This window comes from Hemiscyllium ocellatum, chromosome 32, assembly GCF_020745735.1.
Source record: "Hemiscyllium ocellatum isolate sHemOce1 chromosome 32, sHemOce1.pat.X.cur, whole genome shotgun sequence".
Taxonomy (NCBI): Eukaryota; Metazoa; Chordata; class Chondrichthyes; order Orectolobiformes; family Hemiscylliidae; genus Hemiscyllium; species Hemiscyllium ocellatum.
In genome coordinates, this window is record NC_083432.1 from 8,545,007 (window position 1) to 8,566,870 (window position 21,864).

General features: G+C 42.4%; 1 protein-coding gene across 2 annotated transcripts in view; it reads left to right on the top strand.

Moving 5' to 3' along the window:
• Nucleotides 1-21,864, top strand: part of cdc27 (cell division cycle 27) — a 159,082-nt gene that overhangs the window by 29,346 nt on the left and 107,872 nt on the right. For both annotated transcript variants that reach the window (XM_060848636.1, XM_060848637.1), the window contains exon 2: nucleotides 20,925-21,000. In XM_060848636.1, coding sequence (XP_060704619.1) covers nucleotides 20,925-21,000 — 76 coding nt within the window. The remainder of the gene's footprint in view (nucleotides 1-20,924; nucleotides 21,001-21,864) is intronic.

Consider the following 21,864-nt stretch of genomic DNA (forward strand, 5'->3'; position numbering starts at 1 on the left):
TGTGGTCTCGCCCCTTGTCCTGTCTATATACCATATCAGGAAACCCTCTTGCACACATTGGACAAAAACTGACCCATCTAAAGTACTGGAACTGTAATATTACCACTCAGTGTAACGTGACGAATTTTCAAAGTAACATATTGTAAAGCTGGCATCTCGAATGCATTTTTTAGAGGTGATAGAAAACCCAGGTTAGTTTGTTGCACCACCCCTTTGAATCACAGGATTAAATGTGACTTATTCATTTGAAGAGTATTCAGAGACTGTTAGAAATGCACAGTACTCTGGACATGTATTAATGCTGATACATCTTAATCCAGGCAGTACCTCCAAGATACCATATCTGCTGGTGCCATCTTATTCATATATAAAATATGGACAGTTTTTATATGTATATCTGGATATTGTTTTTCTTTGCCTTTTCTGTTCTTCTGTATCTGCTTTAATGAAAATGGATGAATCAGCTTCGCTCTTTACTTAGAACATTTTCTCTGACTATGCAGCTTTTATCTTCTCTTTGAGAACATGCTCACTTCTTGATTTTTCCTGTTGTATTCTTCAAATTGCAGTAATTGAGGAAAGACTTAATGACACAGTTCAAGACAGTGTTCTGGACAGAGGGACCGAGGCATTGATGTGTACATATATTTTGAAGATGGCAGGACATTTTAAGAAACTGTTCAGTAAAACAAATGAAGCCTTGGGGTTCGTGATTCGAGGTATGAATTATAAAAGCAGGGGAGCTCTGCTTTATAGAGCTCCAGTTCGACCGCAAATGAGTATTACATCCATTCAAGATTATCGGACTTCAAGAAGGATGTGAGGATCTTGGAGACTGTGCAGAGGAGATCTATCAAAATGGTTCCAAGGATATTTAAATGTTTTCTTGAGACTTGTCTTTTGATTAAATTTGGAAAATATAAGACACGGGTACTAATTTGGCCTGGAGCAGTCTTTTTTAGCAATCAGACGGTGCTATTTCCTGGGTCTGTAGATTAAGTGATGTGTTCTTCCTGTCAGATGTGGGAGATGAGGGAATGCTTCCATGTGAGTGATGATAATGTCTGCAGAGAGTGTCTTTGGTTGTAAATCCAGTTGGAGCAGCAGTTGGAGGCAATGAGGAACTTAGAGGAGTAAGGGGGTGTGATCGAAAGCAGTTACAGGAAGGGAAAAAAGCCACAGATACAGTCTGGTAAATGGGTTACCTTCAGGAAAGGTACGAGGTGTAAGCGGGTCATTCATGGGTCTCCTGTGGCTTTCCCCATGTCAAACAAATATGATGTTTTGGAAAAGTTAGGGGATGATGGACTTTCAGGGGAATGTAGCACAAAAAGCCAAGTTTCTGGTACAATGCCGAACTCTAATGTACTGAAAGATACATCAGATTGAGTAAAAACAAGGACTGCAGATGCTGGAAACCAGATTCTAGATTAGAGTGGTGCTGGAAAAGGACAGCAGCTCAGGCAGCATCCAAGGAGCAGGAAAATCAACGTTTCGGGTAAAAGCACTTCATCAGGAATAGAGCAATCGATTGTGATAGGACATTCTCTGGTCAGAGGTACAGACAGATGTTTCTGCGGCTGGCAATGAAAAATCAGACAATGTTGTCTTCCTGGTGACAGGATCAAGGATATCTGAGAGTGTAAAATGTTTTCAAAGGGGAGAGGAATCAGCAGGTGGTCATTGTACACATTGGCACTACTGACATAGGAAAGGAAAAGGATAAGATTCTTGAGGGAGAATATAGGCAGTTTGGCAGGAATTTGAAAAGGAGGTCCTTGAGGGTAGTAATATCTGAATTACTGCTGGTGCCATGAGCTAGTGAGGGTAGGAATAGAAGAATAAGGCAGATACATGTATGGCTGAGAAGCTGGTGCAGGGGAGAAGCGTTCGTGTTTTCGGATCATTGGAATCGCTTTTGGGCTAGAAGTGACATGAGGGGGATGGATTGCACCTGAATTAGAAGGGATTGGCAGGTAGATGAGCAGCAGCTGATCAGGAGTATTTAAGCTAGTCAGCGAGAGTGGGGTCACCCAAGGAGACAGTGAGGGAAGAGATCAACTCGAGACTAGAAGAGTTAGGAAAAGGAGCAAGTCAAACTGTCAGGGTAGGCAGCAAAAAAGCAGAGAACAAGATAGGACTGATCAAATTAAACTGCATTTATTTCAATGCAAGAGGCCAAACAGGACAGGTAGATCAACTTAGGGCACAGTTAGGAACATGGGACTAGGATATCAAAACAGTTGCTGAGGTATGGCTCACAGATGGACAGGACTGCAGCTTTATGTTCTAGAATGCAAATAGAAGGAGAGAAAGTGGTGGTGGGGGGGAGGTGGAGAACGAGTGTTTTTTTAAAAAAGTCAAATATTACAGTTGTACTTAGCGAGGGTTTTATTGCGAATATGTCCAGGGACGTTATTTGGATGGAAGTGAAATAAGTAAGGAATGATCACCTTATTGGGATTGTACTACAGACCCCTTCCCCAACAAGAGCAGGAAATTGAGAAACAAATTTCTTCGGACATTTCTTCTATCTGTAAGAATAGGGTTGTAATTGTGGGGGATTTTCACTTTCCAAGTGTAGACTGGGACTACCATGGTGTTAAGGGTTCAGATGGAGAGGAATTTAAGTGCGTACAAGAAACTTTTCTAATTCGGTATGTAGATGTAGAAGGTGCAAAACTTGACATACGCTTGGGAAATAAGGCAGGGCAAGTGACTGAGGTATCAATGGGGAAGCACTTTTGGACCAGCAACTATTATTCTATTTGTTTTAAAATACCACTTGATGAAGGAGCAGTGCTCCGAAAACTAGTGCTTCCAAATAAATTTGTTGGACTATAACCTGTGTGTGTGTGATTTTTAACTTTGTATATCCCAGTCCAACACAGACACCTACAAATCAACTTGAAAATTGTGATGGAAAAAGATACACTGGATCTAAAAGTTGAAGTTCTAAAATTGGGGGAAAGCCAATTTTGACAGTATTAGGCAAGAACTCTCAAAAGCTGATTGGGGGTGGATGTTTGCAGGTTAAGAGATGGCTAGAAATTGAAGATAAAGACAGTCCACAGACAATATATTCTTGTTGGGATGAAAGGCAAGGTTGATAGGTGTGGAGAATGCTGGATTACTCGAGAAATGGATGTTTTGGTTGAGAAAAAGAAGGAAACCTTTGTCAGGTATAGAGACTAGAGATTGAGTGAATCCCGAGAAGAGTATAAGTGCAGTTGGAGTATGCTTAAGAGGGAAATCAGGAGGGCAAAAAGGGGATATAGCTTTGGCAAATGGTGTTAAAGAGAATCCAGAGGGATTTTATGAATAACTTTAAGGACAAAAGGGTAACTAGGGAGAGAATATGACCCCTCAGGCTGCCTCACTGATCTTTGTGTGGAAGCACAAGAGATGGGAGAGATACCAAACAAGTATTTTGCATCAGTTTTAGATATGTACAGTGTGGAAACAGGCCCTTCAGCCCAACAAGTCTACACCGACCCTTCGAAGAGAAACCCACCCCCTATATTAACCCCTGAATAATGCATCTAACACTATGGGCCAATTTACCTCACCTGCACATCTTTGCATGGGTTTCCTCCCACAGTCTAGACACTGGGAGAATGTGCAAATTCCACACAGACAGTTGCCGGAAGCAGGAATTGAACCCGGGTCCCTGGCACTGAGAGGCAGCGGTGCTAGCCACCGTGCTGCCCCATATTTACGTGTTTTATTGTGGTGAAGGATATAGAAGATATAGAATGTGAGGAAATAGATAGTGACAGCTTGAAAATGACCATATTACAGAGGAGGTGGTGCTGGATGTATTAAAATGCAAAAAGATGAATGCTAGAACCTGATCAGGTGTACCCTAGAACTCTGGGAAGAAAGGGAAATGATTCTGGGCTGCTTTTTGAGGTATTTGGATCATTGATAGTTACAGGTAAGTTGCTGGAAGACTGGAGGTTGGCTTACGTGTTGCCAAGATTTAACAGAAGTGGTAAGGAAAAGCCAGGGAACTATAGACCAGTGAGCCTGCCATCAGTTGTGGGCAAGTTGTTGGAGGGGGTCTTGAGTGATCTGATTAACATGAATTTGGATAGGCAAGCATCGTTTAGAGACAGTCAACATGGCTTTGTGTGTGGGAATTCATGTCTGACTACTTGCATGAGTAACAAACCGGATTGATGAGGACAGTGGTGGATGTGATCTATGTGGACTTCAGTTAGGTGTTTGAGGTTCCTCATGGTCGACTGGTTAGCAAGGTTAAAGTACATGGAATACTGGTAGAACTATCCATTTGGACACAACCGGCTTGAAGGTCGAGGACTGAGGGTGGTGGTGGAGGGTTGTTCAGACTGGAGGTCTGTGACCAGTGGAGCATTGCAAGGATTGGTGCTGGGTCCACTGCTTTTTGTCATTCATGAAAATGATTTGGATGTAAGCATAAGAGGTATAGTTAGTAAATTTGCAGATGACACCAAAAGTGGAGATGTAGTGGACAGGTTATTTCTGAGTACAAGAGGATTTTGATTAGATGGGCCAATGGGCCGAGGAGTCGCAGATGGAGTCTAATTGAGATAAATGTGAGGTGTTGCATTTTGGAAAGGCAAATTAGGGTAGGGCCTATTTACTTAATGGTAAGGTCTTGGGGAGTGTTGCTGAACAAAGCGACCTTGCAGTGCTCATTCATAGTTCTGTGAAAGTGGAGTTGAAATTGTTTGGTTCTTTGAGATTTTTACGCACTTGATGCAACTGCAATATGCCAACTTCTGAGAACAACAAAAATTTTACTAAGCAAGTACAAGCTTTGGCGGGACCCTTAACAATCTTCTTGATGCTTGTGAAGCTGTGTTAGGAAATCTCTTTGAACAAAACAAACAGTCCTTTCTTTATGCAGTACACGAGTTTCACAATACTCAGTGATGCCCACAAGACAACCCCAGCCATTTCCCCACAGTCACATGCCACTCGAGATACCATGTAGTGATGATATTATTTCTAGAGATAATGTAATGTAAATCATTCCTTAAGAGCAAGACCTGGTGAAATTTGTATTTTTTTTTGTTAACCGTTGGGTGCGGTCAGAATTTTAACTGCAATGTTCTAATTGATCCTGAATAGGGAAGGATGTTTCGAATGGCTGTGAATGGCAAGGGATGGGAATGTAAATTCCTTACACTCTAAGACAAAGACAAACCATCCTTCGAGGCTTACCTTCTCTCTGGATATCCAATTTCCTGCAGGTCAGCAGAGCAAATTAACCATTTCATGTCTCAGCAGATAGACAGGAAAGTTTAAAAAGGTGTTTAATGTGCTTTACCTTAGTGATCAGAGCATTGAGTCTAGGAGTTGGGAGTCTGTGTTGTGGCTGTACAGGACATTGGTTAGGTCACTGTTGGCATATTGTGTGCAATTCTGGTTCTCCTTCCTCTAGGAAGGATGTTGTGCAACTTGAATAAGTTAAGAAAAGATTTACAAGGATGTTGCCAGGATTGGAGGGTTTGAGCTGTAGCAAGAGGCTGAATATACTGGGGCTATTTTCCCTGGAGTGTCAGAGGCTGAGGGGTGATATTAGAGCGGTTTAGAAAATCATGAGGGGCTTGGATAGGGTAAATAGACAGACAAGGTCTCTACCATGAGGTAGAGCAGTCCAGATGAGAGGGGGTAGGTTTAGGGTGAGATGGGAAAGATTTGAAAGGGACCTATGGGGCAACTTTTTCATGCAGAGAGTAGTGCTTGTATGGAATGAATTGCCAGAGGAAGTGGTGGCGGCTGTTACAATTAGAACTTTTGAAAGGCATCTGCATGGCTATATGAATAGAAAGGGTTTAGAAGGACATGTCCCAAGTGCTGGCAAATGGGACGAGATTAGGTAGGTATATCTGGTCCGTGTGGACGAGTTGGACCGAAAGGTCTGTTTCTGTGCAGTACATCCCTGTGACTCTGCTCAAATTCTCATGACTCACTTGTGTGAAAGATTTGCCTCATTAGCACTCTTTTTTTTTGTATGTCACTTCAAATCTATGCCATCTCATTCTTGTTCATCGTAAAAATCTGGATGGTTTTTCCTCTGTCGTCTTTCTGTCCAACTCGTGTCATGATTTTGAAAACCTCTATAATATCTCCTTTTAGCCTTCTCCTCTCCAAGAACAGCAATTACTTCAATATATCCTTTTCACTGAAGTCTCTTATCCCTGTAACCATTTTTTGTAAATTGCTTTTGCACTCACTCCACTGCATTCACATCTTTTCTCCAATGTGATGCCCATGAATATCCAAGTTCAATCACACCTTGCGCCTGCACTCTGTGCCCTTACTAATAAAGCCAAGCACATTGTATGCTTCATTAAATGTCCTTTTAATCTGTCCTGCCATCTTCAATGATCTGTGCACATAATGTCCACATCCATGTCTACTCCTCCACACCCATTAGAACCATAGAAAATAGGAGCAGGAGTAGACCATTTGGCCGTTTGAATGGCAGAACAGGCTCAAATGTGATCATGACTGATCATCCAACTCAATAGTCTGTTCCTGCTTTTCCTTTGATTCTTTTAGCCCCAAGTAATAGTTTCACCACTGCTTGAAATCATATGTTTTGGCATCAACTAATTTCTGTGACAGTAAATTCTACAGTCTCAACCCTCTCAGTAGAAATTCCTCCACCTTGGTTAGAATTGTACCCCCTATTTTATGTGTTGCTGGAAAAGCGCAGCAGGTCAGGCAGCATCAAAGAAGCAGGATTGATGCTGCCTGACCTGCTGCGCTTTTCCAGCAACATATTTTTCAGGTCTGATCTCCAGCATCTGCAGTCCACACTTTCTCCTATTCCCTATTTTGTGTTGTCTTTCCATGGTATTCATATCAAGATGCATAATCTCTCACTTCTCTGCATTGAACCTCATTTGCCAACTCCACTAACATACCAATGTCCTTTTAATTCTGCCAAGTTTGGTATAATCTGCAAACTTTCCACTTGTCCTCAGTGCATCAAGGTTCAGATTAGTCATATATGCCAGGAAAAAGAAGGTTTCCTGTACTGACCGCCTAGGAAGCTCTAGCCCCCAAAACACTGAATTAAACACTATCCCCTCGCTTCTATCCCTCAGCTAATTTTATATCCACATCGCTACACTCTCTTTTATCCCATTACTGAGAACTTTTCCGAGATGTCCACTGTTTGCACAATATCGAACACTTTCAGGAAATCATGTATACCACATTAACTGTTGTAGTGTTATCCTCATTGATCCTCCTTTCTAATAAAAACTTCGTCAGTTTAACATTATTTCCCCTTTGGAAATCCATAATGACCCTCCTCCAAATGAACCCACTTTTTCCGTGTGACTACTAATTGTATCCTGAATAATTATTTTTCAAAGCTTCCCCACCACTAAAGTGTGATTATCCTTTATCTTCTCTTGAACAAGGCCGTGATGTTTGCAATTCTCTGGGCTTCTGGCACTTCCCCTGGAGTTCAGAGAAGATGAAAGATTTCTACTCTGTTCAAAAGCCTTTGGATGTATCTTATACACTCCCAGAGTCTTGTCAACTTTAAGTACCCACACTCTATTCAAGACTTGTGCAACCCAGTCGTGATGGCCTCGACAGCTCTTCCATGGGTGTAAAGGTAGATGCAAATTATTAATGTAACACCTCAGCAACATTCCCTGCCTCCATGAGTAAATTCCCTTATTTGGTCTCTGGTAGGCTGTGCTCCTCCCTTGGTCACTGTTTTTAACTATTTATACGCCTGTACAAAGTGCTAACTCACCATTCCTCTTTGGCTTGCCGTACTTGTTTTTTTGAGGCATACACCCACGAGTAAATTCCCCCACACCAGTTCGTAGCTGTATGTTCTGCCTTAAAGCTGTCATAAGCACACTTTATTTTCTCATGTTATTTTCTGCCTCTTTTGACATCCAAGGAACTCTGTATTTGTTCTACCTTTCCCATTTAAGGGAATACATGTTGAATGGTTTTGGTCCATCTGTTGATTTGCTTAATTTCACATTTCTAATCACTCATTTCCCACCAATCTCTTGTTGGAGTCATTCCTGCTCAGCTCTGTTTTGGTTGAATTGCTATAAGCTGTCTGCTATTTGGTTTTTCTTGCTCAGGATTGTTGCGTGTTATCCACTATTATCCGAAACCTTATGAGACAATGATCATTGTCTCCAAAATATTTCCCCACTGACACTTGATTCAGTTGGCACATATTGTTGCCAAGAACTAGATTCAGCAATCCATCACTTGACCCTTAACATTAACTGATTTCTCTCCACAGATGCTGCCAGACCTGCTGAGCCTTTGCAGCAGTTTCTCTTTTTTTGTTTCTGATTTACAGCATCCACATTTCTTTATTTTCATCATGCGTCACTTCTTGTCGGACTGGACACCTCCTGTTGTTGGAATCTATCCTGAACATAATCTACAAACTACAAATGCTTACTCCTCTCTGCCCCTTCCACAACTGGTATCCCAGTCTATATTTGGTTAATTGAAGTTCATTTGGAGTGTGCAGACCATACACATTAATGCTCCCTGAGCTGGTCCCCTGGAGATACTCTGTCTCTCTGATGTATCTCCAAACTAAACGAGTACCACCTGCCTGTGTTTGGTATATATCCCTCCCTCCAAACCTTTCCTAATCATGAGCTTCTCCAAATGTCTTGTTAAATGTTGCTGTATTTCAACCACTTTGGCAGTTCGTTGCATTCCGAACCATTCTCTGTGTAAAAAAAAAAGTTGCCCCTCATGTCCTCTTTTAAACCTGTCTCCTCTCACCTTAAAAATATACCCTCCCCAACTCTAGTGAAACAGCTATATTGGTTACTCACCCTGTCTTTCACCTTCTCCTCATGATTTTATAAACCTCAATAAATTCATCCTTCAGTCTCCTACGCTCCAATGGAAAACATCTTCCAGTCTTTCCGGTCTATTTTTATATCTCAAGCCCTGTATTTCCAGCAACATCCTGCTCAATCTTTTCTGAGCACTCTGGAACAGGGCGACCAGAACTGCACTCAATACTCCAGAAGAGGTCTTGCCAACATTGTGTACAACCGCAACATGACGTCCCAACTCCTCGACTAAGAGGTCTGAAAGCAAGCATACTGGGCACCCACTTAACCTCAGTTGACTTGTGATGCAAATTTCAAAGAATTATACACCTGAACCTTGAGGTCTTCCTGTTTTCCAACTGTGCCTAAGGCCCTTCCATTAATTGTAAAGACCTGTCCTTGTTTGTTCTACCAAAATGCAACACCCTCACACATAACCAAATAAAACTCCATCTTCCACTCCTCAGCCCATTGACCAATTTATCAAGGTCTCTTTGTAATCGTAGATAGCCTTCACTGTCCACTGTAAAACCAATTTGTATCCCTTGACTCCAGCCAAATTTACTTTGTCCTTGAATCCTCTAAGACATTGTTTTTCTTTTGCACTTCAATGCCCAGCTTAACCAATACAGCTTCCCCTTCTCCTTGCATCAGAATATAGAACAATAAAGCACAGGAATGGGCACTTCTGCCCATGATGTTTTGTTGAACATGATGTGAAACAAACTAATCCCTTCTGTTTGTTCTTCATCCATATCCTTCCATTTCTGGTATGTTTGTATGCTCATCCAAAAGTGTTTTAAATACCCCTCTGATATTTGCCTCTTCCACTGGTAGCACACCCAGGCTTCTACCACTCTGGGCATAAAGTAAAATTGCTCCTTGCATCTCCTTTTGAAACCCCCCACCTTAAATGCATGCCTCCCAGTATTGTACATGTCAACTTTGGGAACAAGGGTTGATGGTTAGAATCTATCTGTGTGCCACATAATTTCAAAGACCTTCTGTCAAGTCTCTTCTCAGCCTCTGCTGCTCCAGAGAAAACAAGTTGTTTTTTTTTAGCCTCTCCTTTCTAGTTTATGCCCTCTAATCCAACAGCCTAGTGAACCTCTTCTGCACCCTCTCCAAAGCCTTCACATCCTTCCTGTTATATGGCGACCAGAATTGAATGCAATACTCTCAATGTGGCCTAGCCAAAGTCTCATAAAGTTGCACATGACATCCTGACTCTTATACTCAATTCCCTGACCAATAATGGCAAGTATGTTGTACACCTTCTTTACCATCTTATGTGTTGTGAGGCCACTTTCAGGGAACTATGGACGTGAAACCCAAGGTTAACTGTATACTTTTCCTTCACACTGTATCTCCAAAGTGCAGAACCTCACGTTTACCCAGGTTCAGCTCCATCTGTCACTTCTCCCATATCTGCAACTGATCTACATTCTACTGTATCCTTTCACGACCTCCAGTGAGAAAAACCTCCTTCTACCATTACCGTCTGTCTTCAATGAGTGAGCCAATTCTGAATCGAAGTGGCCAAGTCACCATGGATCCCATGCATCTTAATCTTCTGGATGTACCTACAAAGAGAGACCTTGTTGAACACCTTAAAATCCACCGCTCTACTCTGATTGATAACTCATTACTTCTCAATAAATTCAATCCATTTCATTAAGACATGACCTGCCCCACACACAACCGTGCTGTCTGTCCCTAATTAGGCCATGTTTTTCCAAATGAGCATAATAATTCTCTCCAACAGCCTCTAACCACCAAAGTGAGACTCCTTGGTTTATAGTTTCCTGCTTTTATCCCTATTTTCCATCTTGAACAGAGGAACAACATTAGGTATTCGCTAGTCCTCAAGACACCTCCAGTGGCTCGTGATCTTGAGACAAAGATGTTGGTCAAGGTCCCAGCAATCTCTTCTCCTGCCCCTCTCAAAAACTTATTCACCTTAATGCTCTTCATGTGACCCAACGTTACTACTTTCTTGATCTCAAAACGCCCGAGCATATTAGCATGCTCGACACTAAACTTACTATCCTCCTAAGTGAATACTGTCACAAAATACTAATTGAGGATCTCCCCCTCATCTGCTGCCTCAGAGGTCAAGTTTCCTCCTTTAATCTTGGAGTGGTTCTCCTCTATCCCTTGGTATCCTCTTGTTTTTTATTTACAAATAGGATGCCTGAGGATTGTCTTTAACCCTACTTGCCTTGGTCATTTCATGGCCCTTTTTTGCTCTTCTGAGTTCTTTCCTGCTTTGCTTATATTCCTCATGGGCCGTGTCCGATTTTAGCTGCTTAAATCTTACATGTGCTTCTCTTCCTTGTGACGAAATTCACAACCTCCTTTGTTATCCAAGGGTCCCCTACCTTGCTGTTCTTATCTTTCCTCCTTACTGGAATATGCCAGTCCTGAACTTTGAGCAGGTCTTTGAACAATTCCCACATGTCTAATGTGGAGTTGCCCCATAACAGCTCTTCCCAATTAATTCACTTTAGCTCCTGCCTAATGCTGATGAAATTTGCTCTCTCTCTTCCCCCCCCCCCCCCCCCCCCCCAAAAGATCTCGACCCACAGGCGGGGTCTCTCGGTTCTGTGATCCATCAAAAAGACGCTAGAAATTCAGTCTGGTTCTGCAAGATTTCACACTTTATTATCAAGGCCGGGCGCAGGTTGTCCTACAGAGGTTAAACACTTCTGTGCTCCTCTGAGAAAGCTGCGCGCATGGCTTAAGACTAAGACATTTTTGTCCTTTTTTTTTAAGAAGCACAGCCATGGTTACAGAACAGATTCAGACAGTTACCAATCAAATTTAATAAAATGACATTACTGACAGCCACTTAGCCCAATGATATTTCTTCGGAACCAACTTTGTTTTACACATCCAAGCTTTTTTATCGTCCCTTTGGACCTGCAATTGCAAGGCCAGTTAGGATGGCTAGTAATGTCTTACCTATCTGGTTGGTTGTAAAGGAAGTCTATGCTGTAAAGGAAGCATCGTCTGCCAAACTTGGATTCAGTACTGTATGTTTATTTCAAGAATATAGCTTTTAGCTGGGTTAAAGCCACTTTAAGCAGAATTGTTAATTTGCAACCGAGAAGCCATTTTGTCATTTTACTTGTATTAAGAAGCCATTTTCTTGATAGTAAGAGCATGTATTAAGTGGTTGCTCCTGCCAACACCTGAATTTAATACCTTTCCCAAAGTCCTGACTTATCCTTTTTCATAGTTATCTGAAAACTTGAGTTGTGATCACGGTTTCCAAAATGCTCTCCCACTGAAAGGTCAGTCACCTGGCCAGGCCCATTTAGTCAATACAAGGTCCTGTAGGATCTCTTCTCCAGTTGGTCTAACCATGTACTGTTTCAACTTTGAAATTCTGCCCTGTTTGAGCCTCTTACTGTAAGGGAGTCCCAGTCAATATTGAGGAAGTTGAAGTTCCCCAATATGACAACCTTGTTGTTATTAGTATCTTTTCCATAATAGTTTCCATATTTGTTCCCCAAATATTTGGGGTGGCTTTTGGGGGGACTTGCAGTATAATCCTGTCACAGTGATTGCACCCATCTTATTTTTGAGCTGTACTGATATTGCCTCAGTGATGAACCCTCCAGTACATCCGCTGATCGCAGATGTAACATTCGCCCCGATTAGCACTGCAACTCTTCCACCTCATTTACCTTTTTGTTTTATACTTTTCCTGAACAGCTTGTGGACAGGAATGTTTAACACTTGGTCTTTCCGTTCCTTGAGCTAGGTCTCTCTTATTATCCCAGCATTATATTTCCACATGACAGTCTGCGTCTGTAGCTCCCAATCTTATTTTACTATTTTGTGCATTTATATATGTGCATGTATGCAAATTCTATTGTGGATTTCAGTTCTTTCTCCTTAGGTCACCTGTTGGTTTACTATTCTCTATCCTAGTACCAGTTGTATTCCGAAGTATTTTGTGAATGGTGTTATTCTGTTCTTCTCATCTCATTTAATTCCTACACCCCTACCATGTTAGTTAAGTTATTTAGTCACAGAATAGCTCCAGGATTTTGTTCTGGGGAAAGTGAACAGCAAGAGGTGGTTGTCTAGATTTACAACCATGACCTCCAGTACAGTTTCGTCTACAGATCACCATCTAGTGGAAAAGATAGAGAAACAAATAAGGCCATAAGACTGAGGAGCAGAAATTAGGTTATTCAGTCCATCAAGTCTGTTATGTCATTCAATCATGGCTAATAGGTTTCTTACCCCCATTCTCGCTTTCTCTCTGTAACCCTTGATCCCCTTGATACTCAAAAACCTTTGTATCTCAGTCTTAAATGCACTCAATGACCTGGCCTTCTGTGCCAATGAATTCCATTGATTGACCACTCTCTGGGTGAAGAAGCTTCTCCTTATCTCCGTTCTAAAAGGTATTCCCTTTACTTGAAAGCCATGTCCTCAGGTCCTCATCTCGCCTACCAATCTTCCCAATACCTACTCTGTCCAGACTATTCAGTGCTGAAAATGTGTTGCTGGAAAAGCGCAGCAGGTCAGGCAGCATCCAAGGAGCAGGAGATTCGACGTTTCGGGCATAAGCCCTTCTTCAGGATTCCTGAAGAAGGGCTTATGCCCGAAACGTCGAATCTCCTGCTCCTTGGATGCTGCCTGACCTGCTGCGCTTTTCCAGCAACACATTTTCAGCTGTGATCTCCAGCATCTACAGATCTCACTTTCTCGTCCCAGACTATTCAGTGTCCAGTAAGTTTGAATTAGATCCCCTCTCTAAGCCCCACCAAGTATAAACCCAGAGTCCTCAAACATTCCTCACATGTTCTGCTTTTCATTCCGGAGACCATTCTCGTGAACCTCCTCTGAACATGCTCCATGGGCCAGTACATCCTCCCTGAGGTATGGAGCCCAAAACTGCACATAATAGTCCCAATGTGGTCTGACCAGCGTCCTATAGAGCCTCAGAAATACATTCCTGCTTTTATATTCGTCTTCTCATTTTTTACCTTTGCATATGCCTTCCTAACAAATGACTCAACCTGCAAGTTTACCTTGAGAGAATCCTGGACTAGAACTCCCAAGGCTCTTTGCACTTCACCCTTCTGAATTATCTCCCCGTTGAGAAAATAGTCTGTGCCTCTATTCTTCCAACCACATACTCTCCCATGTTGAAATCCAACTGCCATTTCTTTGCCCACTCTCCAAACCTGTTCAAATCCTTTTACAGCCCTCCGCCTCCTCATTGCTCCCTGTCTCTCTACCGATCTTTGTATCGTCTGCGAGCCGTGCTAGAATACTCTCACTTCCTTCATCTGGATTATTAATGTATAAAGTGCTAAGTTGTGGTCCCAACATTGAGCCTTGCAGAACACCACTTGTCACTGCCTGCCATCCTGAGAAGGACACTTTTATCCCCACTTCTGCTTTCTGCCAGACAGCTAAGCTTCTGTCCATGCTAGCATCTTGCCGCTGACACCATGGGCCCTTACCTTAATAGAAGCCTCCTGTGTGGCACCTTATCAAAGGCCTTGTTGAAGTCCGGGTAGATAACGTCCGTTGGTTCTCCTTGGTCTAACCTATTCATTACTTCTGCAAAGAATTCTAGCAGATTTGTTAGGCATCCTTTGATGAAACCATGCTGACTTTGCACTATTTTACCATACATTTCCAAGTGTTCAGAAATCTTATCCTTCACAATAGATTCCAAGATCTAACCAGGTGGTTACACTAATGAGCCTGTAATTTTCTGTCTTTTGCCTGAAACAATCATTTTTTAGACAAGGGTGTCGCATTAGTGATTTTCCAATCATCTGGCACCCTCCCTGATCATCACGATTCCTGAAAGATCACCACGAACATCTCCACTATTTCTCAGTTTTCTCCGTTTGAACTCTGGGGTTCTTCGTCCTTAATCATGGTAACTGGGAGCAAACATGCCATCCTAGAGTCAAATTGATGGCCACCAAAACACCTTTCTGTTCCCGTAACTAATGAATCCCCTATTAATTACTTTCTTTCTTTCTGTATGTTTGGATTGTCAAAGAGCAAGGCTGTTTGTCTACTCCTTGAAGAACCCGCATCCTCACTGACTTCCAAAGTAGAAAACTGATCTGTGAGCAGGACTGAAGACTCCTGCACTACCTCCCTGTTTTTCTTGGACTGGCTGGAGGTCTAATTCCCTCCAATTCCATCAGGTGTGGTGTGGCTGCCTATCTAAGAATGTTATGCACATAATTGAGCCGAGCAGATCTGCCACAATATCTCCAGCTGCTGCCCCAGCTGCAAACCCTAATTAAAGATTCTGTAGTTGGAAACACTTCAGTTCATGTGACATTTAGGAAATATTACAGGTTGCAACTTCTGCTTGACTGACCTGAGCTGCCATGTTTTAATTATGCTTATTTGCTTGCTTTTTTGACTAATTATTCTGCAAGTTCCGATGCTTAGAACATAGCAAGTACAGCACAGAACAGGCCCTTTGGTCCATGATGTTGTGCCAAGGGATAATTCTAATGTAAAATGAAATAACTTAACCTATGCACCCCTCAACTCACTGTTATCCATGTGCATGTCCAGCAGTTGCTTAAATGTCCCTAATGACTCTGCTTCCACCACCACTACTGGCAACGCATTCTATGCATTCACAACTCTCTGCATGAAGAACCTTCCTCTGATGTCCCCTCTGTCTTTCTCCTAATATCTTATAACTATGATCAGTCAATCCTGCCTTGGGAAAAGTCTCTGGCTATTGACTCTATCTATTTCTCTCCTTATCTTGCATATCTCGATCAGGTCACCTCTCTTCCTCCTTCTCTCCAGAGAGAGAAGTCTGAGCTTATTCAGCCTTTCTTCATAAGGCAAGCCCTACAGTCCAGGCAGCATGCTGCTCAACCTGGTTTGTACCTTCTCCAGAGCCTCTGTGTGTTTGCTGTAGTAGGGCGACCAGAACTGGACGCAATATTCCAAGTGTGGTCTCACCAGGGATTTGTAGAGCTGTAGCAAAACCTCACGGCTGTTAAACTTGATCCTCCTGTTAATGAAAGCCAAAACACCATATGCTTTCTTAACAACCCTATCCACTTGGGTGGCGACTTTGAGGGATCCATGTACTTGCACACCCATTGTCTTTTTCTCAGGTTGTCGAAGAGAATACAGTGTTCCTCCACACTGCCAAGACTCCTGTCTTTAATCCTGTATTCAGCATTTGAGTTCGACCTTCCAAAATGGATCACTTAGCATTTATCCAGGTTGAACTGCATCTGCCATTTCTCAGCCCAGCTCAGCATCCTGTGTATGTCGCGCGGCAGCCTGCAATCGCCCTCGATACTATCGATGGCATTTCTAACCTTTGTGTCATCTGCAAATTTACTAACCCACCCCTCAACCTTCTCATCCAAGCCACTTATAAAAATTTAAAAGAGCATAGAACATAGAAAAATACAGCGCAGTACAGGCCCTTTGGCCCTCGATGTTGCGCCGATCCAAGCCCACCTAACCTACACTAGAGGCCCAAGAACAGAGCTCTGCGGGACCCCAGTCAACACTGACCTCCAAGCAGAATACTTTCCATCTACAACCATTCTCTGCCTCCCGTCAGCCAATCAATTCTGAATCCAGATAGCCAAATCCCTCTGTCACCAATACTTCCTGACTTGATGAATGAGCCTACAATGGGGAACCTTATCAAATGCCTTGCTGAAATCCAGATACACCACATCCATTGCTCGACCTTTATCAACCTGTCTTGACACCTCCTCAAAGAACTCAATACGATTTGTGAGGCATGACCTGCCCCTCTCAAAGTCATGCTGACTGCCGTTAATCGCGCAATGCTTTGCCAAATAGTCATAAATCCTATCCCTCAGAATTCTTTCCAAAACTTTGCTGACCACAGATGTAAGACTGACTGGTCTGTAATTGTCAGGGATTTCCCTATTACCCTTCTTGAAAAGAGGAACAACATTCGTCTCCTTCCAATCCTCCGGTATGACTCCCTTGTAGAGTGAGGAGGCAAAGATCTTCGCCAGTGGCTTAGCAACCTCCTTTCTCGCTTTCCGGAGCAGCCTTAGATAAATCTGGTCTAGCTCTGGGGACTTATCAATCTTTAATGTTTGCCAAAATTTCCAGCACGTCAACTTCATCAATTTTGATCAGTTTAAGCCTGTTTCCAAGCTCCTCAAAGTTCTCATTCACAACAAGATCCCTTTCCTTAGTGAAAACTGAAGCAAAAATCTCATTTAGGGCTTCCCCTATCTCCTCAGACTCCATGCACACGTTCTCTGTGCTATCCCTGATCGGTCCTACCTTCTCCCTGATCATTCTCTTATTCCTCACGTATGAGTAAAATGTCTTTGGGTTCTCCCTAATCTTTCCTGCCAGACCTTTTTTGTGGCCCCTCCTGGCTCTCCTCAGTCCATTTCTGAGGTCCTTTCTAGCAAGCCTGTAATCCTCTAAAGCTGTGCTAGATCCTTGCTTCCTCCACCTTACGTAAGCTGCCTTCTTCCTTTTGATGAGAAGCTCCTCTGTTCTCATCATCCAAGGTTTCTTAATCTTACCCCTTCTTACCTGTTGTAGAGCAACAAAGTCATGCATCACTCTCAACAATTGCTTCTTAAATCATCTCTGCACATCTGCTGTGCCCTTTCTGTGGAACAATTGCTCCCAGTCTGTACTCAACTCCTGTCTGATAGTGTCATAATTTCCTTTTCCCCAATTAAATATCTTCCCTTGGTAACTGCTCATTTCCCTCTACATGGCTATGGTAAATATTTTTTAGATTACTTACAATGTGGAAACAGGCCCTTCGGCCCAACAAGTCCACACCGACCCGCCGAAGCACAACCCACCCATTCCCCTACATTCACCCCTTCACCTAACACTACGGGCAATTTAGCATGGCCAATTCACCTGACCCGCACATCTTTGTGACTGTGGGAGGAAACCAGAGCACCTGGAGGAAACCTATTGCAAACTCCACACAGTCAGTCGCCTGAGGTGGGAATTGAACCCGGGTCTCGGGTGCTGTGAGGCAGCAGTGCTAACCACTGTGCTGCCCACATCTGTGCCACCGTGCTGCCCGCAGTTGTGATCACTGTCACCAAAGTGTTCTCCCATGGTGAGTTCTGACACCTGTCCTGGCTCATTGCCGAGCACCAAATCCAAAATGGCCTCTCCCCTTGTCGGTCTGTCTATATACTGAGTAGGGAAACCCTCCTGAACACACCTGACGAAAAACTGCTCCATCCAAACCATCTGCACTAAGGAGGTTCCAGTCGATATTGGTAAAGTTGAAATTACCCATGACAACAACCCTGCTACATGTGCATTTTTCCAGAATCTATTCACCTATGAGTTCTTCAATCTCTCTATTTGAATTAGGGGGTCTGTAGAAAACCCCCAATGAGGGGGTGACTGTTCCCTTGCATTTCCTAACTTCCATCCATACTGACTTCGTAGACAAACCTTCCTCAACAACCTTTGTTTCTGTAGCTATGATGCACACTCTGATTAGCAATGCTATACCCCCTCCCCTTTCTCCACCCTACCTGTTCTTTTTAAACGTTTTACACCCTGGAGCTTCAAGCAACCATTCTTGCCCCTGTGAAACCCACATCTCCATTATGGCCACAAGACCATAGCCCCAAGTCCTGATCCATGCTCTAAGTACTATTAACTTTACTCTCCTTTCTTGTATCCTACTTTGGCTTATTTTACACTCCCTATCATAATTTTTCCTGACTTTTATTTATCCCTGGTATTTCTCAGTTAAACACTGAAATAATTCCTGCAGTTAGCACTGCTGCCTCATAGCACCAGGGGCTGAGGTTCTATTCCAACCTGGGGCGACTGTCTGTGTGGCATTGGCACAATCTCCCCATGTCTATGTGGGTTTCTTCCAGGTACTATAGTTTTCTCCCAGTCAGAAATTGGTGGGATTGGTTGTTTGCCCAAATGAAATTGCCCAGTAGCGTCCAAGGATATCCAGACTAGCTGGGTTTCCTGTGGTAAATGTGGGGTTACAGGGATAGGATGGGATGCTCAATGGAAAGTTGATGTGGACTCAATGGGCTAAGCAGCCTCTGTCTGCACTGTTGGGAATCTGTCAATAATAAGAACCCAACCTAATGCAGGGTGGTTACAAGCAGATCAGTGATGGATGAATACTGAGAACCTTGGTCATGCAGATGTTGAGTCTTTCATGCAGAAATCTCATGATAATTTGGAGCTTTCTCTGAGTGTGCAAATAGGCAACATTATCTATTCATTGCAACTTGATGGCAATTAACCATGTTTTTTGTTCTGAAACAAGGTTTTCAGTTTCCCATTCTTCTGGAGAAATTTCAATCTGGCAAGAAACTTCATTGAAATAGGGTGGAGTGTTGGGTGAGGAAGATGGAAGCAAATGTTGGTTCCAAGACACAACCTTGCTATTCTTCAATCCATTGGGTCTGTCATTAAGGATTTGAGGCAGCAAGGGGAGAATGATCAATTTGTGCAGGCTTCTAAATTCGAGGAGAACACTCCATTTCTCCTCCCTCCCTTCATTTTGCCCCACATCACTGTGCTGCGCTGTGAAGATTGGGTTTGCTGTGTCTTTTTCTTTTGGATGGCACCTTCATTGTTACTCTGAGAGGTGCCACTGGGTGTTGATGCAGATATGATGACAGGTATCCTGCTGTTGAATTTGACCAATGATGTTCAAATTAGGGACTGAGTCTTGGTTGAGGACAATTTTGTAGTGTCCTCAAATGAATGTTGAGTTGTCTTTCTGACCTTGAGGAGCTACACTCTGTGGTCAGCCCATTGGTGCTTGGGTTGTATATGATCTTCACTCTGCTGAAGAATCCACACGTGGCTCTTGGTAAGTTGTCTGATTTTCCTGTGCTACTTTCCACCACCGCCTGCTTTTTAAGTTGTGCTATGTTTTGATGTTGGACCTTGATAAGAAATGGAGGTCTGACTTTTACCCATTTACTCAAAGCTAGAACTTTTTCTGCTTCTCTTCTGCAGTCTCCAAATTTTTAATGTTGGTGCAATTCTGGCATTGTTACTTGTTGATGACTTCTATCAAGGCCCTTCGCCTCATGAGCCTCAATTCCCAGCCTATCTCCCCTTGCTCTTGATTCAATTTTATATGCATTGATTTTTGACTTCTGCTTCTCAAATCATAATTTAGACAAGTCATTTTTTTCGATTATCAGTGCTAATTGTGTTCCAGTGCTACTTTGATGCAGTGGTAGCATCCATTCATCTGAACCAGGAGGCCCAGGTTCAATCCTACCTGCTGCAAAGTGTCAGTGCCAACTCTGCAAGATTGATTAAACCTATGTACAATGGAGACTGGAAGATTGTATAATTCTTGCTCAATTTCTCCATGGATTACAGCATTGGAGACTTTCCAGTTACTAACTTGACCAGTTAAATATCTTCTAACTTTGTCAGGTTTCAGACATCAAGATCTGCAGGTTTCTTAAATAAGTGATTGGTGATCATTAAAATATAATTTCTTCAATGCTGAAGTTGTTTAACATAGACAATAATATACATCTGGATTGTTTATCCCATTAAATATCCTTCTAGCATATGCATAGTCTGAGAAAATGAGTGGAAAATAGCTGATATTTCCTCTGCAAATATTGTCTTTAAGCTTAAATCATTGCTGTTTGGTTATCTTTTGCTGGCTTGGTGGTCAAGTCATAATTTCGTAAATATTTGGCTCTGAACTGTTACAGGAAATACAAACTTTTCTTCAATCATTCTGTCAAAAGAGCTGAGCTCCACAAGAGTGTGTTTTCTTTTCTGAAAATGTGTAATCAATTGGGTAGCTTGTTTCCAGCATAAAAAAACAAGCATCTCTCCAACCCAATAACTGTTTAAAAACAGCCCCAGCAGGGCTTTATAGCAAAGCAAGCAGTTACCACAAGAGATGTAATTTCCAAGCAGCTAATTTTTTTTAAAGCAACTATGCCAGGTATGCCTACTAGAGTTGAGTTTTTCAGATTGTGTAAAATGAATTTATTTCAAGTCCTTTAAGAATATTAACTATAACGCATCTTTGTAACAATTGTTTGTCTTTATCAACAGGCTGCTATTTGGCATGCACTTAACCACTATGCTTATCGAGATGCTGTCTTCCTTGCAGAAAGACTGTACGCTGAAGGTATGTAAGAACTATGTTGTTGAGTGTAACTCCACGAGTTCTATCTATGCATCAATGTTGAGTTAACAAGTCACTTAATTGAAACACTTTTGCTTACTATTATACACTGAATCCAAGAACCTTCCTTGGCAGCTGGAGAAGTAAGTGGCTGATTCAGATAATGCACAGGTGATGGTGCAGTGTGGTACTGTGTATTGCAAGATAGTTTCGAAGTATTTGTTCTTGTCTGCTTTGGAATACATGTAGCAATTTCTCCACTTCTGAAAGGTTCTTTGCTTTCATGGAAATATTCTCCTTTGACTCTGCTCTGTTGCTCTCCCAATCCGCTGAGCTAATCTCAGAGATCACGCTACTCCTGATAGAGTATTTTCTATCTCTTTCCAAGTAATGTTTCTCACTAGCAGTGAACATACCTAGCGCTCACTTGGAGGAATTATTTAGTCAATTTATGTCCTCAGCATTAACTGGAAACCTGTTCAAAGAAACACAGTTCTTTCAGAAAGGAACCACTTTGTAAGGTCGAACCTGGGTTTGCTCTCTGCTTCAAATTTATGATTACTGATTCAATTTCCTGAAGAAGGGCTCATGCCCAAAACATCGATTCTCCTGCTCCTTGGATGCTGCTTGACCTGCTGCACTTTTCCAGCAACACATTTTCAGCTCCCTTCACATTACGTATGACTCCAACCAGTGGAGAAGTTAGCCCGACTCATTGTTTGTAGTTTTTCTTAGGGTCCTTATGGCACCCTTTGGCAAAGTGCAATGTTAATATCAAAGGCAGTCCTATTCACTTGCATATGAGGTCGATACATCCTGTCAAAAGTAATTTTGAAGACTTTTATGGCATTGTATACTGGGTGAAGG